The sequence below is a fragment of the Procambarus clarkii genome, chromosome 94 (genome assembly GCF_040958095.1).
Source record: "Procambarus clarkii isolate CNS0578487 chromosome 94, FALCON_Pclarkii_2.0, whole genome shotgun sequence".
Classification (NCBI taxonomy): domain Eukaryota; kingdom Metazoa; phylum Arthropoda; class Malacostraca; order Decapoda; family Cambaridae; genus Procambarus; species Procambarus clarkii.
Window position 1 is genome coordinate 12485728 of NC_091243.1, and position 16250 is coordinate 12501977.

Below are 16250 nucleotides of genomic sequence, written 5' to 3' on the forward strand. Positions count from 1 at the left end.
CTCATTACCGTCTACTTCACAACATAACGTTCCTTCTGCCAGTAGAGCTGCCACAAGAGAGGTGGTATCACTGCAGAATTCCTTTATGAATGTTGTCTCCATATGGCTATCCACCAGATATACCGTCCTTCACAAACAAGGTGTTTAATTACAAAGGACGTTAATCAGCCCAATTCTCAAGATCCCCCCCTCAGACTAGAGTGAATCTTCGGCCGTGTTGGCCATCTTGGGCTTCCCGGGAGAAAAGCCTGTTCCAATCTGATTGGTTCTGGCAACTTATCTCTAATGTCACAGCCAATTAGAATCGGTCATGTGACTACTCCCACCTGACTAACCTACACATTCACCCGACGACACATCTATCATCGCTTCTGGAAGGCTTACGGATGTGTGTTAGCTTCTTAAGTGGTAGACGAACATTGAAAATATATGAAGAAGAATAAAACAGTCTAAACACCCTACTGGGAGGATAAGACAAAGAATGAGATCATCCGGATCATTGTGGCGACTTGGCCCAGAGTCCAGGTGCCCACCGCAAGGCTCCAGATGATTTTCTCAGTTTCATATCACGCCATTGTCATATGAAAGATGTTATACCATCAATATTCTGAATGTTATATAACTAATGCACTTGATATTATCAATATTAACCGTATGACTAAAGTAAATGGACTTGAGCTGAAGTCCAAAAGGCTTCTAATAGTGGATGAATCAATGTGTGTGGAGATAGATATGCACGTGTAAGAGGACTTAATTAAGGGAATGAGTGGCTGATGTAGTCGTTCTCGCTCGCAGCGTCGGTGGTGCGCGCCGAGTGCCCCACCAGGATGTACGCCATGGAGCGCCTCCGGAACAAGAGATTCATACCCAAAGATGCCGTCCAGGTGGAGGCCGCCACCATCGAGGAGTGCCAAGACAAGTAAGGCATTGTTTTCTGTCCAGGGGGAGAAGGGAAATTGTCTCGGGAAATTTTAAGAAGTATTTTTAATCTATTTCTGTGCAAGAAAAACTCTGGAATAGTTATCAATATATATTATTTCATTTTGTATATGTCTGTTTCTCTGTCCTTCTTACTGTGTCAGAATGTATCTGCCTGCCTGTCTTTCCATCTCTAATATGTCTGCCTGTCTGTGTCTCTCTCTCTCCTTCAGCGTGTTCTGTCCATCCGCATTTCCATTTCTTTCTCTCCTCCTCCTCCTGCTCTTCAGGACATCTCCCTCCTGGTCGAGGCGTCTCCATCCTCATACTAGTCCCTCCCCCGGCAGGTGCCTGAATCAGTACGCGGACGAACAGGTGAGCACCAATAGGACCTGCAGGAGCGGCACCTTCGACAAGGAGCGGCGGCGCTGCTACCACACCTCCTACACCCTCAGGACCCACCCTAACCTCCTGGAACAACACCAAGACTTCGACTACTTTGAAAACACCTGTCTTACTAGTGAGTAGCCCCGGAGGTCACCAGGTGGACATCTCACGGGTCAAGCTAAGACGTCATAAGGGCTCATTAGGAAGACATTTTAGTGGTTACCAATAAGATATATCATTAATATATTTCGGACACACTATTATAGTATAGTCAAGTGTGCAGGAAGAGCCCAAGCTCGCTTTGTTTCGGTCATTATTGATATTCTTCGGGCCACCGGCAATGTTCCCGCCTAAACTCCAAACGAACGCTTTCTGACATTTTTATTTCAGAGGACCGCCGATGCCCTAAGAACAAACTAATGTTCCTGAAGTCGGTGAACACAGAGCTGGGCGGGTCCCACGACACGGAGGTGCACAAGGGCGTGGATCTGGACGAGTGCAAGGAGAAGTGCATCGACAGCCTCTCCATCTTCTGCAGGAGCTTCGAATACGACGCGGCCTCCAGGACGTGTGTGTTGTCCGACGAGGACGCCATCAGCAAGCCAGATCAGATCAGAGCCTCCACCTCCGACCGTCACCAATATTACCAGGTCATCTGCATCGACGGAGGTAACTTGGCGAGAAATGGGTTCAGGGCATCATAGATAACTCATGTTAATACCAGAATTGATGACGTGTTGTGAGCTGCTAGTTAATAAAATGAAACTATAACAAGTTATCTGCTCAGGATTCAGTGATGTAAACATGTCAAGTTAATCACGTAATGTAAGTCAATTGACGCGCTGATAACTCGATTACTCTTGCCTGGCCACAGAGAAGGTGAAGGGCGACTACGTCTTCGACAACTCTGACACTCAACAACTCAACCAGCGACGCTACAGCGACGTCCGCACAGCCTTCCAGCTCTTCAGGGACAGCCGACTCGAACTCGGATCAGGGTGAGTCTGGCAGTCTGCCACTGGCACTCACTGGCATCTGAGTGTAAGGTCATCCACTTATTGCTTACGTCTTTTGTTTCCCGGTTATTATTTTGCGATAAGAGGACGATTATAGCGACGTTGTTACATAAGCCCAGCCTGAACGAGGCGCTTCAGATTAATCTGTCAAAGAAATATTGTTAAAGTCAATATGAGTGGCCGCGCCTTCACGTCCTACCTTGAGGTGCTTCCGGGGCTTAGCGTCCCCGCGGCCCGGTCGTCGACCAGGCCTTAGATAATGGGAGCAGCGGCTGAAGACGTTACGCATATACGGCAGACAGTAAAGCCAAGAGCAGAGAGAGAGAGAGAGAGGGAGAGAGAGAGAGAGAGAGAGAGAGAGAGAGAGAGAGAGAGAGAGAGAGAGAGAGAGAGAGAGAGAGAGAGAGAGAGAGAGAGAGAGAGAGAGAGAGAGCGAGAGAGAGAGCGAGAGAGAGAGAGAGAGAGAGATAATGATAATTTTTGGAATATAATTAAACTGTCTGGAGTGGACGTACTCGCATTGCACCAACACGACCTCTCCCCCCAACACGACCTCTCCCTCAACACGACCTCTCCCCCAAACAAGACCTCAACCTAACTCTGACAGGAGCCCCTATCTCACCCCCACTATAACCCTGACTTTACAGTTCATCCTTGCCTGTTTACCCCTGCAGATTCCGTGGCTTCAGAGAGATGCCTGGTCGGCTGACCTTGGCAGAGTGCCTAGACGAGTGCCTGGAGGAGAAGTCCTTCATCTGCCGCTCCGTGATGCACTCTGAGTACTCTCAGGTGTGCAGGCTCTCAGAGTACGACCAGCTTAATGGCAGGCTCGTCCCTGACAGAGAGTACAACTACTTCGAGAATCTCATGGGTGAGTTGTCTAAGTGGTATGGCGGGAGCGGGTGTAGATGAGGAGGAATAGACGAAGAAGGGAAGTGTCATAGAGAGGAGAATAGAAAATTAAAATGATGAAAGAACAGGAATAAAATGGAATAGGTATATAGAAGAGAGAATGAGTGAGTAAAGGTGGAGAGGGAGAGAAGATATTCCAAAGTGGAGGAAAGTGAGTAACTTCTGATAGAGATCAGAGGTAGACAGTGAAATATGAGTAAGGCGAGAGGGAAGTAGAGGCGAGGGAAGGTGGATTGTCCTTAACGAGACGTGGAAGAGATGAATGATGAGTAAAAAGGCTGAAAGTGAAGCAGTGAGGACGAGAGAGTTACACAACATATTAACATGTGAAAATGTATTTCCACAGAGCGATGTATATATAAAGTATTAATTGCAAATCTTCTGGGGAACAGTGTGTTATACATGACCAGCTGTGACGTGACCAGCTGTGACATGATCAGCTGTGACATGACCAGCTGTGACATGACCAGCTGTGACGTGACCAGCTGTGACATGACCAGCTGTGACATGACCAGTTGTGACATGATCAGCTGTGACATGACCAGCTGTGACGTGACCAGCTGTGACGTGACCAGCTGTGACGTGACCAGCTGTGACGTGACCAGCTGTGACATGACCAGCTGTGGCGTGACCAGCTGTGACATGACCAGCTGTGACATGACCAGCTGTGACATGATCAGCTGTGACATGATCAGCTGTGACATGAGCAGCTGTGACATGACCAGCTGTGACATGACCAGCTGTGACATGACCAGCTGTGACGTGATCAGCTGTGACATGACCAGCTGTGACGTGACCAGCTGTGACATGACCAGCTGTGACGTGACCAGCTGTGACATGACCAGCTGTGGCGTGACCAGCTGTGACATGACCAGCTGTGACATGACCAGCTGTGACATGATCAGCTGTGACATGATCAGCTGTGACATGACCAGCTGTGACATGACCAGCTGTGACATGATCAGCTGTGACATGACCAGCTGTGACATGACCAGTTGTGACATGACCAGCTGTGACATGATCAGCTGTGACATGATCAGCTGTGACATGACTAGCTGTGACATGACCAGCTGTGACATGACCAGCTGTGACATGACCAGCTGTGACATGATCAGCTGTGACATGACCAGCTGTGACATGATCAGCTGTGACATGACCAGCTGTGATATGACCAGCTGTGACGTGACCAGTTGTGACGTGACCAGCTGTGACATGACCAGCTGTGACATGATCAGCTGTGACATGACCAGCTGTGACATGACCAGCTGTGACATGACCAGCTGTGATATGACCAGCTGTGACGTGACCAGCTGTGACATGACCAGCTGTGACATAACCAGCTGTGACATGACCAGCTGTGACATGACCAGCTGTGACGTGACCTGCTGTGACATGATCAGCTGTGACGTGACCAGCTGTGACATGACCAGCTGTGACGTGACCAGCTGTGACATGACCAGCTGTGACATAACCAGCTGTGACATGACCAGCTGTGACATGACCAGCTGTGACGTGACCTGCTGTGACATGATCAGCTGTGACGTGACCAGCTGTGACATGATCAGCTGTGACATGACCAGCTGTGACATGACCAGCTGTGACATGACCGCCAAATATTTTAGTTTAAAGCTATAACTCATTTCCTTCGTTTTTCTTATCAGCTTTACATTTTAAAATGCGTATTAATCTAGCTATCTTCAGCAATTTCCTCATCTCACTCATTCCAGTTATTGACAACTGTAACACACAAGACGATACATTTATGGTATCTCATATGTGCCTCGACTGCTCTTTCTAGCTTAAAACAATGCTTTTTTATCTACTTTATCAATTCATCTTAGAATCCTATATGTCGTAATCATGTCTCCCCTATTCTTTGACGCCTCTAATGTGGCGTTTAGCATATGCTGATGATATTATTCTGCTAACCTGTGTTTCTGGCATTAGATTTGTTCACATACAGATTTTAATTTTTTTCAATGCATGAATGTGTTCCACATTCAGTTTAGGCTGCTGTTAATGTCTTCTCGTTCCTGTTCCTATCATTATAACTTTGCACTTGGCTGCGTTAAAGTCTAGTATCCATTTCTCAGACTACTTGTCGAGTGTCAAGATATTCTTGCAGGTTACTGCAGTTCTGCTCTGAATCTTCTCATTAATTTTGCATCATTTGTAAACATTGATCTGAATGTGTTCATATACCTTATCAGGATGTTAATAATCTTGATACCCTGATGTTGATATCCTATCAGTAGGCTAGGCCTTCGTACCGACACTTGCTGCTATTATTTCAACTGTTGCAATGGAGTTGCACCTCTCTCCTCTCTAATATCTACCCCTCTCACTGTAACCCTCTGTTTCCCTCCCGAGAGGTACTCCTCTACCTATTTGTGAGTTGGTGTACTTGGTGTACTGCTCAGGATACACCAAACTGCTTCTCCAGCTAGAACAGGAATCTCTTGAGCGATACTGTATCAGAGTCTGAATCAGTGCTGATGTATAGAGACAAATTTTAACTGTTTTTAAATGTGCTACGAGACTACTTCAGATCAGTCTGTCAGGTAAATTCCAGAGAATGCATGGTAGTGATACAGGTTCAGTGGTTCTTATCTTCCTTCTTGAATACTGACAATACATTTTGCAATTTCTACCGGTTTGGAGCACTACATTTTCCAGTTGGGGCTTGAATACTATAGCATGTGGTTTACACAATGCTACTACCGTCTAATTTATTACTCACGGTCATATCCTGTCTAGACCTACAGCTTTTATAACATTTAGTTACTTTAGTAGTTGCCTTACTTTTTTGTGATACTATAATTTCAGTCTTTCCTGCAGGGATGTTTGTTTAGTTAGAGCTCTTGGGGTCTTGTGAAGATTTGATTATACTTTAAAAATCTACTTGAGAGCTTTTACTAATGTGTTTTTGCATACTTCCTTATCGTTCTCTGAGTGTTCTAAAGCTTTGCTTGTGTAGCCTGGTCATTAGATCGTTCACATACATCTTCCTGACGTGACAAATGGAGTAATTCAGGCTCGTCCTTATCTTTGGATGCTATGTCATTCCCATACTGCTTGTATGTTTCTCTCCTAGTTTCAGTGTCCTCCTTCCTCGCTCTTTTATACGCTCTGGGGTTCCCATCTGCTCTGTGGTCTCTGCATTTCATGCATGATCCTTTGCCTCTCTAGCGATGGGAACAGTGTAGTGTGTGTGTGTGTGTGTGTGTGTGTGTGTGTGTGTGTGTGTGTGTGTGTGTGTGTGTGTGTGTGTACTCACCTAATTGTGCTTGCGGGGGTTGAGCTTTGGCTCTTTGGTCCCGTCCCGCGGCTCTTTGGTCCCGCCTCTCTTTGGTCCCGTGTGTATGTGTGTGTGTGTATGTGTGTGTGTGTGTGTGTGTGTGTGTGTGTGTGTGTGTGTGTGTGTGTGTGTGTGTGTGTGTGTGTGTGTGTTATATTCATCTACATGTCATTATTAAGAGATGGAGTGTGTACTTTGAATAGAATAAATGCACTTGAGAGGAAAACAGTCTTATATATCATAGCTCATGGGAGTGATTTATCTTAATAAATCATGGCATTCGCAGTGCCAGTCTATAAATAGTTACCTTAATTATTGACCTTGGTGATTGTAAGGACTTGGTGATTGTAAGGGCTTGATGATTGTAAGGGCTTGGTGATTGTAAGGTCTTGAGCTGCTTACTGCTTGAGGGACGACACCATCCTGTGTTGTGAAGAGCAAGAGATTTAACAGTGTGGTGTGAGTTGTATTAATAATGGCCAGAGAAGCCATAAGTAGGCTGGTGTGTGCTTGAGTAAGTGAGTAAGTGGTCGTGAGTGAGTAAGACTATACATGCATGAGTCCACAAGTGAGTGAGGCAGTAGGTGAATAAGGTCATAAGAGAATGAGGCCTCCCTCTGGCCCGAGACTGATGCCTTTGGCTGCTGATGTCGCTGTAGAGAACCTGATGGTGGCCCGAGGGACGACCGGGTCTGCAGATTCCGGTGCGGCTGTGGCAGGCAGCAGGACGGGCGTGTCTGACGACGTCCAGCCCACAGACGGTGTAGATGAGGCAGGTCCGGGCAGCGCTGGCCAGACGGGAGCCAGCCGGCCAGGTGTAGGCATTCGGTTCCCTGGGGGCCGAAGAGACGGCGACACAGACAATGGCTTCAATAGTGTCGGCGACGTCGGCACCAGAGGTGGCGCATCAGCTTTCGAGGGCAGTAGAGGCGCCAGTGGCACCAACAGGTTTGGAGACAGCAGCGACGACACCAGGTTTGGGGACACCGGAGACACCAGGAGGCTCGGAGACGGCAGGTTTGGAGTCAGCAGAGGTGGCGGTGAGACCAGTTTCGTGACGCTTGGGGGTAGAGGCAGTAGTGACGGTGATAGATTCCGTCCCCTGAGCCCGTCTCGACCGCCCGGGACATCCCTACAGGACCGACCTGGTCTCTACCGCCCCGTCAGCACCGACCTCACCGGTGTCTTCAGCGGCAGCCGCGGGGCGGTGAGCAACGTCTTCGGCAACGGTCGCCAGACGGACGCTGGATCACGTATCCTCGGGGCTCTAGGATCAGTGGGGACGCTAGGAGCGGACGATCCTCTATCCACTATGGAAGGTACCGGCATGGCCCAAACGTCTTCTGCCACTGCTTCAGTTCTCGCACCTGTACTACGGTTGACTTAGCCCCTGTGCATGTCGCGGCGCTCACAACATGGACCCAAACTTAAGTGCATGGGAACACTTACAAAATGAGTACAAAATATCACTAATTGTGCATGTGAAAGTCAGCATAGCAAGAGATGTGTGCATGGAACTCTTCCAAACTGAACTTGAAAAATAGTGCCAACTGTGCATGGATGGTCCAGTGTTCATATATGAACAGCTTCTGAGTGATAAGTAATAGCAAGCTTTAGCTCGCCTGCTCTGCATGACTAGATTATACTATACATGTTGTTTTGTCCTCACGAGAATGACTGGGCCCTCCAGCCTGGCCAAGTTTCACACACTCACAGCTACATATGTCAACAGCTTGCATGATATCCGCATGTTGTCTATAACTGGACTTATTAACTAGTAATTAACTACCGACAGAGAATACAGCCAAACAAGGACTGAGAACTAGTGAGTAATGTTCCCTCCCTCGGTGATACACTGATCACTGCCTCACCCCTAGGGGGGCAGTTCTCTACAGGTTATTGATGAGTATTTTCGGCCCCGTGCGACACCGAGGTTGGATAATACCGTGACTGTCTGTGATGGAGGGACAACGGTTTGTGTGTGTGTGTGTGTGTGGCCCTGTTCGCTGCCACCACCACTAATGACTTCTCTCCACCAACCGCCACACCGACTTACGTAATGGCAGTCTTTTTTCTCACTCCGCCTCCCTCATAATCCCTTACCCTTCCCTCCCTCTCTGCCTCCCTTCAACTTGTCTCATTCAGCTGTAGTATGAGGTATGTTGAGCGCCATTTAGGCAGCGTATTCAGGCACCCAACGCTCAAGTCACCGTCGCTGGCAAGAAGCAGCATTCCTCAATATATATAACTTGAACACTAGTGAGCATTTCCCCCTTTCACCAGTTATCAACATAGAGCACCAGCACCTTTAACCTCAAACACCAGTCACATCCAAAGAATTCGGACGTCAGAATAGTTCATTTATAACGTAACAGGTACAACAAGGCTAACAGGCGGGGCACACGAAGCTAGATCTCACTCCCCGGTAGTCACTGTTAGGCGAGTACCACCACAACAACTTATTGGGTAGAATCATCACTCAAACAACGCTCCCACACGTTACTGCCATCTCATACGTCAGCGTTATCGTCCCCCACAGAGCAATAACATCTCCCCACAGGCAGTAGCATCCCCCCACAGCGCCCTCACACGCAGTAGTGAGAGCAGTGTGGCCACCAGCACCCTCACAACCAGCCTCTTACTGACAGCCCCGATCCTCCGGTCATCGCTTTTCAGGAGCGAACCGTGACGTTGATATTTCAGGAAGTGATTTTGGCGCGAGTAGTGGTGTCGGCGGCGCTGTTGGCGGCGGTGCTGCAGGAGGATTTGGCGGCGGTTCTGCAGGAGGATTTGGCGGCGGTGTTGGAGGAGGATTTGGCAGCGGTGTTGGAGGAGGATTTGGCGGTGTCGTTGGAGGGGGATTTGGCGGCGGTGTTGGCGGCGTAGGTAGCCGGCCAAGGCCGCCCTACACCGGCGCAGAGGGCCAGGCCGCCTCCCGCTGCTTCAGCTCAGACAACTTCGAGCCTGTAGGAACGAGGCTACGTCTTCGCTCCACCTACATCCGAGACTTCGTGAGCGTCAACTCCCTCAGCGACTGCAAGAGGGCGTGCTTGGCCGAGCGCTCCTACACCTGCAGGAGTTTTAACTACAGGTGAGTGTGCATCGCTGGGGACATGGATGGTGGTGGTGGTGATGTTTATGTCAGCAAAAAGGGCATCAGTCCCCGCACGGTTAACCCTTATGTCTCACGATAAGATAATGACTGGTCCATTTATGTTAGTTATCCTTCAAATTCTGTTCTCATTCACATTTTTTATGATGTATGTTTTGCCAAAATGTCTCACTGCTCTGAGTGTATTTGTAAGTCATATTAGTTTTTTCGGTTGGACACCTGTTCCCTCCAGCCACAACTACACACCTGTTTCTTCCAGCCACACATGTAATGATTTGTGGAAATCATTTACGAATTAGGTTTCTAAAGCGAACCATCATCCTAGATGCGATGATATGAGTTAGACTCATCAAATGTGGTGATATATTAACAAAAAGATAAATTTGCCATAAACCTGTACTAAAACTTTAAACTTGGTACAGTGATAGTTTAGAGTCTTGTATTAGGTCTGATGACCAAATCACACATCAAAAAAGGAAGGGACGACGACGTTTCGGTCCGTCCTGGACCATTATCAAGTCTGGACCCGACCTGATAATGGTCCAAGGACGGACCGAAACATGACCTCAATAATCCTCACAGGGCCACATATCCTCGACAATGGTATACCATACAACTACACCATGAGCTGAAACCCAACAAATTTATTTCTCGTGGGTTAATATAGTTATTCAGGGTTCAATTCATGTAATGTTTAGACGTGTTGTACGCCACATGTGTGTCTTTGAAGAACAGTTTAGACGTCAGCTCATGTTGCCTATATTCCAAGTGTACATCCCGTAGACTAAACCTTGTGGAGTAGAATGTGACATAATAATCCGAGAAGAATCTTGACCGAGGTCACTAAAGCCGTGGGCGTAATGCAGCAGCTGCTGCTGTTGCTGACGGCAGACTCATTCTCCAGCACCTGGTTTCATTCTCTTGTGTTATTTTCTCATCCGTTGAGTTGACATACATAGTGTTGGATGCTTGTGAAGCTCTCCACTCTGAGGGAGAGAGAGAGAGAGAGAGAGAGAGAGAGAGAGAGAGAGAGAGAGAGAGAGAGAGAGAGAGAGAGAGAGAGAGAGAGAGAGAGAGAGAGAGAGAGAGAGAGAGAGAATGGATTCTTCTGTTTCTAGCTGTCTTTTTTTTTTAGCTTAGCCTTTCTTGGCTTAGCTTTTCCTTCTTGATTGGCACCTAGCTGACTCTCCTATATATCTTTACATGTATTGAGCACGACTCATTTTCTCTAGCTATCTGGAATTCGATCTAGATCCGATTTACCTATAATGTGTTGCTTTCGTGTAGACGCTGCATACTGCAGAATTGGTCTCACGTATGTAATGTACACTATCCAAATGAATTTCTTGATGGGGTTATTTAATTCTGAGCAACATATGCCAAATTTGCATGTTGTGTGTGTGCGTATGTGGCATGTTTCATACACGTGCAACATATGTATTTCGTAAAGAATAATCTATATACATAAATAGATTATTTATGTGTAAACTATAAGTTGAGAAAATATTAAGGCCATGTATTGAGATCGAACCTGCGTCCCTGGACCCCTCAAGGCACACACTACCGCCTGAATCATGATGAGCTTAACGTATATCGACCACAGGTTCTTGTCATCTCGTGGCCTCAATAAGTTCTCAGAGATATATCACGTTTTTTGTAATTAAATTTTGGTGTTAAGTTTATGGCTTAAGTGAAACGTTATGAGCATGTGTCATTAAACAGTTAGAATGTCTTTATCCTTGATAGCCAGGAGCATGTCCCTTATCCTTAAGAGCCAGGAGCATGTCCCTTATCCTTAAGAGCCAGGAGCATGTCCCTTATCCTTAAGAGCCAGGAGCATGTCCCTTATCCTTAGAAGCCAGTACCATATCCCTCGTCTTTGAGAGTCAGTACCAAATACCTCGTCCTTGAGCAAGTACCAAATACCTCGTCCTTCAGAGCCAGAAGCATGCCCAGTCCCTGATATTCCCCTCACCATCACTTTTTAACATTGTGTGCCAAATACCGCTCTTCAAAGTACCACTTTACAGCCTGCATGCTTAACACTTATAAGTGGCTCGTGTCCCTAATCCTACTCAAAGTGATATGTAACTTATCCTCAACATCGCCTGCATGTCTGTTTCTAATTCTGTCTGGTACTCGTTCCTTGCTTGCCTACCCCACCACCCTTGTGCACCCTGGCATGGCTCTAGGTACTCAACCAATCGGGATAACTGTGAACTATCGGACGAGAACTCACACACCATCCTCCGCGTCAACAATCCGTCCCACTTCGACTCTGACGGCACCTCAGACTACTACGAGAGAGGCGACGGCGCCAGGGACTCCGACTGTCACGATGGTAAGTCCGGATTTCATTCTTTTTTTCCGGTGTCCTAACGCCATGTTTTATCCATCTGTGTTCTCTCTTCAGTCCTTCCTTCTCTTCGGTGATGGAACAGTGTCTATGTATTAAGTGTTATTTGTTTTCTTGAGTAGTGATAATCTGCACTCCACAAGTGGTTTCACGTCAGCTGGTGTTAAGCCAAGAGATTAAGAAAGCTACAGATAAGTGCAGATCATCGGGTGCTCATTTCTTCACAGAAGTTGGTCCGACAGAGATGCAGATAGACTGGAGGCGTCGTTTATTAGGGGTAGCAAAGTAGTCGACAGTAGTGTGGGAGTGATGCCACTAACCGCCTTTACATCGTCTCTAGATCCTTTTTCCCCGAGAACTGCGAGCTGTCGGACGAAGACTCCGGCACACTCACGGGCGACGAGGCCGACCATTACGAGACCAACACGCTTTACCAGTTTTATGAGAGACGTGTAGACGACAACTGTCTCGATGGTTAGTGGGTCCCAGACTTGGCATGTCGGGAACGCGGGGTGTCCGGTGGTCGCTCTCATTCACATCTTTGTTTGGTTTCTGGGTGTTTGGTTTTAGCCAGACTTGTCTGCTCGTGTTAACCGGAATGCCATCTGCAGCTAAATATCATCCTGACACCGTTTCTTGTTTCTGGGGCATTGTCAATATCTGTTTGTTTGCAGAAGTAATGGATGGTGTGTGTGTTGGATTTAGAGGCTATAACTACTTTAGTGGACTAGACTAATAAACTTCACAGACGTACACCCTGTCACTCACCCATGCTAGGACGCGTGAATGCAAATGCAAACTCGAACACACCCGCAGACACATACACCACAGTGATTTCTACCTCAGACTGGAGACACATTATTAACTCCTGAAACCTGATAAATATCCTCAGTAAATCATAAACTAAAGTATTTCAATCTATATCTAGTAAAAAATGTATAAATTTTAGTATTTTAAACTCCATTCTATCATTTTCATAGACTGGAATATAAAGGGAAAATATCTAGAGGTTGTTAGCCTTGCCACATATTTTGAGGTTGTTAACACTGACACATATTTAGAGAGTTACACTGACAAATCGGTCAGATTTTAAACACCTTAAATGGACTAAAATCTGATTATGACACATGGGTGGCCTTCACATTAATAAAAAAGAGCGCCGAACACAAAGCTGAAGATTCACAAGTTTGTAGAATGTGTTCTACAAACACATTTCTGAGTTAATGTGTTCACAGCTGCACTGGTTAAGCACTGAGCTCAGCACACAACTATCAACTCACAAAACATTCCCGGAATAACCACGAACTACAGTAGTAACCTGAGGCCACACACACAGCACTCACCATTACCAAGCACAGTTTACTCAGGTCTCATATTTATTACATATACACGAACGCAATTTATACAATATTTCGAGCTGAAACTTCGTTCATGCGCCCACGCTAAGTTGAATTTCAATTCCCGTTGGTGGAAGCAACACATTTCCTTTTTGACATGAAAACCTCGCATGAGTGGCAGCTGAAAGACATACCTAATCAAATCTTGTCTATCGTGGTGCTTCCTGTTATGTTATGGTTATCCACAGAAAACTTATATAAATCATGACAAGGATTACGAGCGTGGAAGTGCAGTTCCTATACTCGAGTAGCGGGATCTTCCTAAACTTTATTGAATCGTTTACATCCTTTAATCCATCTTTACCATCTTATTTTCTGTATAAATGACCGGTTCTCCAACATAAATGGCCTCTAAATGTGGTGTCAATAAAGATGATGGCCGATATGCCAATAAAATACGAATTACATTGATCCGAATCCTGACCTCCTTTTGCCTCAGTTACTCCTACTTATATACCATTTTCTATGGATAAGCTGTTGACGCCTGCATGTTGTGCTCGGTTACTGCACTAACACCAGCGTGGTCGAGCGCTCTGCATGACTGCAAATGTGCAGCAATTGCATGATATAGCATGTTACTTGCTTCCAATGCAGTGAGGATTATGGGCTTCAGGGAAAGAAGGTCGATTTAATATATAATTTTTTCTTTACTGTTGATATATTTTAATTATATACTATACCATTACAGACTTCCTGTTTCCAGTAAATTATATAATTAAATGCATTTATCAATTTACTAAAAACATTAACAAATTTTCATTAAAAATAATAAATAAATCATTAAATTGTAATGAAACAATAACAATTCAGTTGTTCTAACTGATTTTAAGTTAAACTTCAGTGATCACTGTTTAATATTTCTGAAAATTATTTCATATATGTCTTTGATTGTGTATTAATTCCGTCATTTACTTTCTCCCATTTTCTTTAATACCTCTCGAACCTTGGACCACTTACACAACACCTTGTCCCCCCCCTCTCTTCCTCCCCCTCATTCACTCTTTCTCGTGTTGACATATTATCTATCCATTCTCTTGTCATCATGTTATCTCTGTTCATTCTCCTGTTATCTTTGTCCATTCTCTTGTTATCATGTAACCTCTCTGTCCATTCTCCTCGCCTTTTAACGTCTTTTTATCTTCCCTTTCATCCACCCTCCATCTCTTTGCTTTTATCCATCCCCAATCCTATAATCCCTGGCCCCGCCTCACATCCTGGCCCTGTTCCACATCCTGGCCCCCCCCCCCGCATCATATCCTGGCCCTGTTCCACATCCTGGCCCCTGCCTCACATCCTGGCCCCGCCCCACAGTGACCCAACAGTGCACGGAGGACGGGATGGAGTTCAACTTGCGAACAGAAGAACCGTTCCGAGGTCGGATCTACACCTACGGGTACTACGACCGGTGCTTCACCCGGGGCTCCGGCTCCACCGTCACCGTCCTCAAGATCTCCGGCGCCAGAGGCGTCCCCGAGTGCGGTACTATCAAGGTGAGGAGCTGCTTCCATTTTGGTTTGAGGGACATAATGACTCCCTTTATTCACTGCAGTACGTGAAGGGTCTTAGAGGTCTTAATGGTACTGAGAGTCGCATAATATTTGCCGTATGCAGACGAGGAGTCACAATAACGTGGCTGAAGTATGCTGATCAAACCACACACTAGTAAGTGAAGGGACGACGACGTTTCGGTCCGTCCTGGATCAGGACGGACCGAAGGTTTTGGACGAAGGTTTTGATCAGGACGGTTTTGGTCCAGGACGGATCAAAACGTCGTCGTCCCTTGACTTTCTAGTGTGTGGTCTGGTCAACATGTTTGCTGTATATATTAGTTCGATTTAGTGTGTTCATTGAACAGTGCGAATGGAGGTTTCGTGCTGCTATAATATGTACTTCAAGGCCAAGTGGACTCATGGTCCTCAGTAGGCGAGGAGTTTGTGGTGCTTACCGTTGCTTGAAGGTCGCCAGATCGAGTGTTCATGAGGTTCTCTCATGTCCTCTGCACAGAAGATCATCAGGGTAATGAAATGTTGAATAAAAAACAAATAACTCACTACAAACTCCAAAGCCCCTGAGCACACCTTAAGGCCCTGAGCACCTGAGCATACCCTTAATCTTCTAGACACGCCCTAATCCCTTGAGCATACCCTCAGTACCTAAGCTGGTTCAGTACGCCATGAACACCACCACACTAATACCACACCTCCCGCCGCAGTACGCCGACACCACCACCAACATCGTGGTGGTTCAGTTCGCCGACAACGTGCAGACATCCCTGGACAAGCGGTACAACCTCACCTGCACAGTTGTCGGCCCAGGAGAGGCAGTCGTCACCTCCGGCTACATCGGCGCCGGGTAGGTCATCCACCTGTCACTCGAAGTCACCTCAAGTAATGCTGATTTACTTGGGATTTTCTGTATCGAGATGTGTCCCATTAGTATGTGGTAAAGATAGTGTAGTCTGGGGTCATCTTCCATCTCACAAGAGCATCCGGAGTCATGTTGCATCATAGAGGGAAGTGTGAACATCCGCCATGAACTTCAAACTCATGAAGGATTTGTAGAGAATGAATTATAAAGGTCATTGGAATCCATAAATAAAGTAGGTTGAGTACTCCTGCTAAGCCATTTAGCTTCTACTAAGGTCACTGAGAGTTAATTCTCTCAGTTTAACGCAATTTTACAGAGGAAAGTAACATTTAAAATGAGGCTACAATCGTCAAAATAGTATTTTCATTTTAGGTTAGAAGCGGTCAATCAATATTGACAGTAATAGTTAAACAGTTCCTCCAGTAGACAAAGTTCTCTCAGCTTAAGCACCTCACTATTACCTTTCCATCTCTCACTTCTGCTTACA

At 46.3% G+C, this 16250-nt stretch overlaps 1 protein-coding gene across 8 annotated transcripts in view; it reads left to right on the top strand.

Moving 5' to 3' along the window:
- The window catches only part of LOC123747412 (uncharacterized), a 69779-nt gene that overhangs the window by 46601 nt on the left and 6928 nt on the right, over positions 1–16250 (top strand). For 5 of the 8 annotated variants that reach the window (XM_045729620.2, XM_045729626.2, XM_045729619.2 and 2 more), the window contains 8 exons: positions 796–919; positions 1266–1438; positions 1696–1974; positions 2180–2303; positions 2996–3192; positions 7191–7850; positions 14708–14886; positions 15609–15748. In XM_045729620.2, coding sequence (XP_045585576.1) covers positions 796–919; positions 1266–1438; positions 1696–1974; positions 2180–2303; positions 2996–3192; positions 7191–7850; positions 14708–14886; positions 15609–15748 — 1876 coding nt within the window. Of the gene's footprint in view, positions 1–795; positions 920–1265; positions 1439–1695; positions 1975–2179; positions 2304–2995; positions 3193–7190; positions 7851–9207; positions 9623–11835; positions 11985–12339; positions 12474–14707; positions 14887–15608; positions 15749–16250 lie in introns of all 8 variants that reach the window. The other 3 variants (XM_045729622.2, XM_045729623.2, XM_045729624.2) reach the window with 3 other exon arrangements.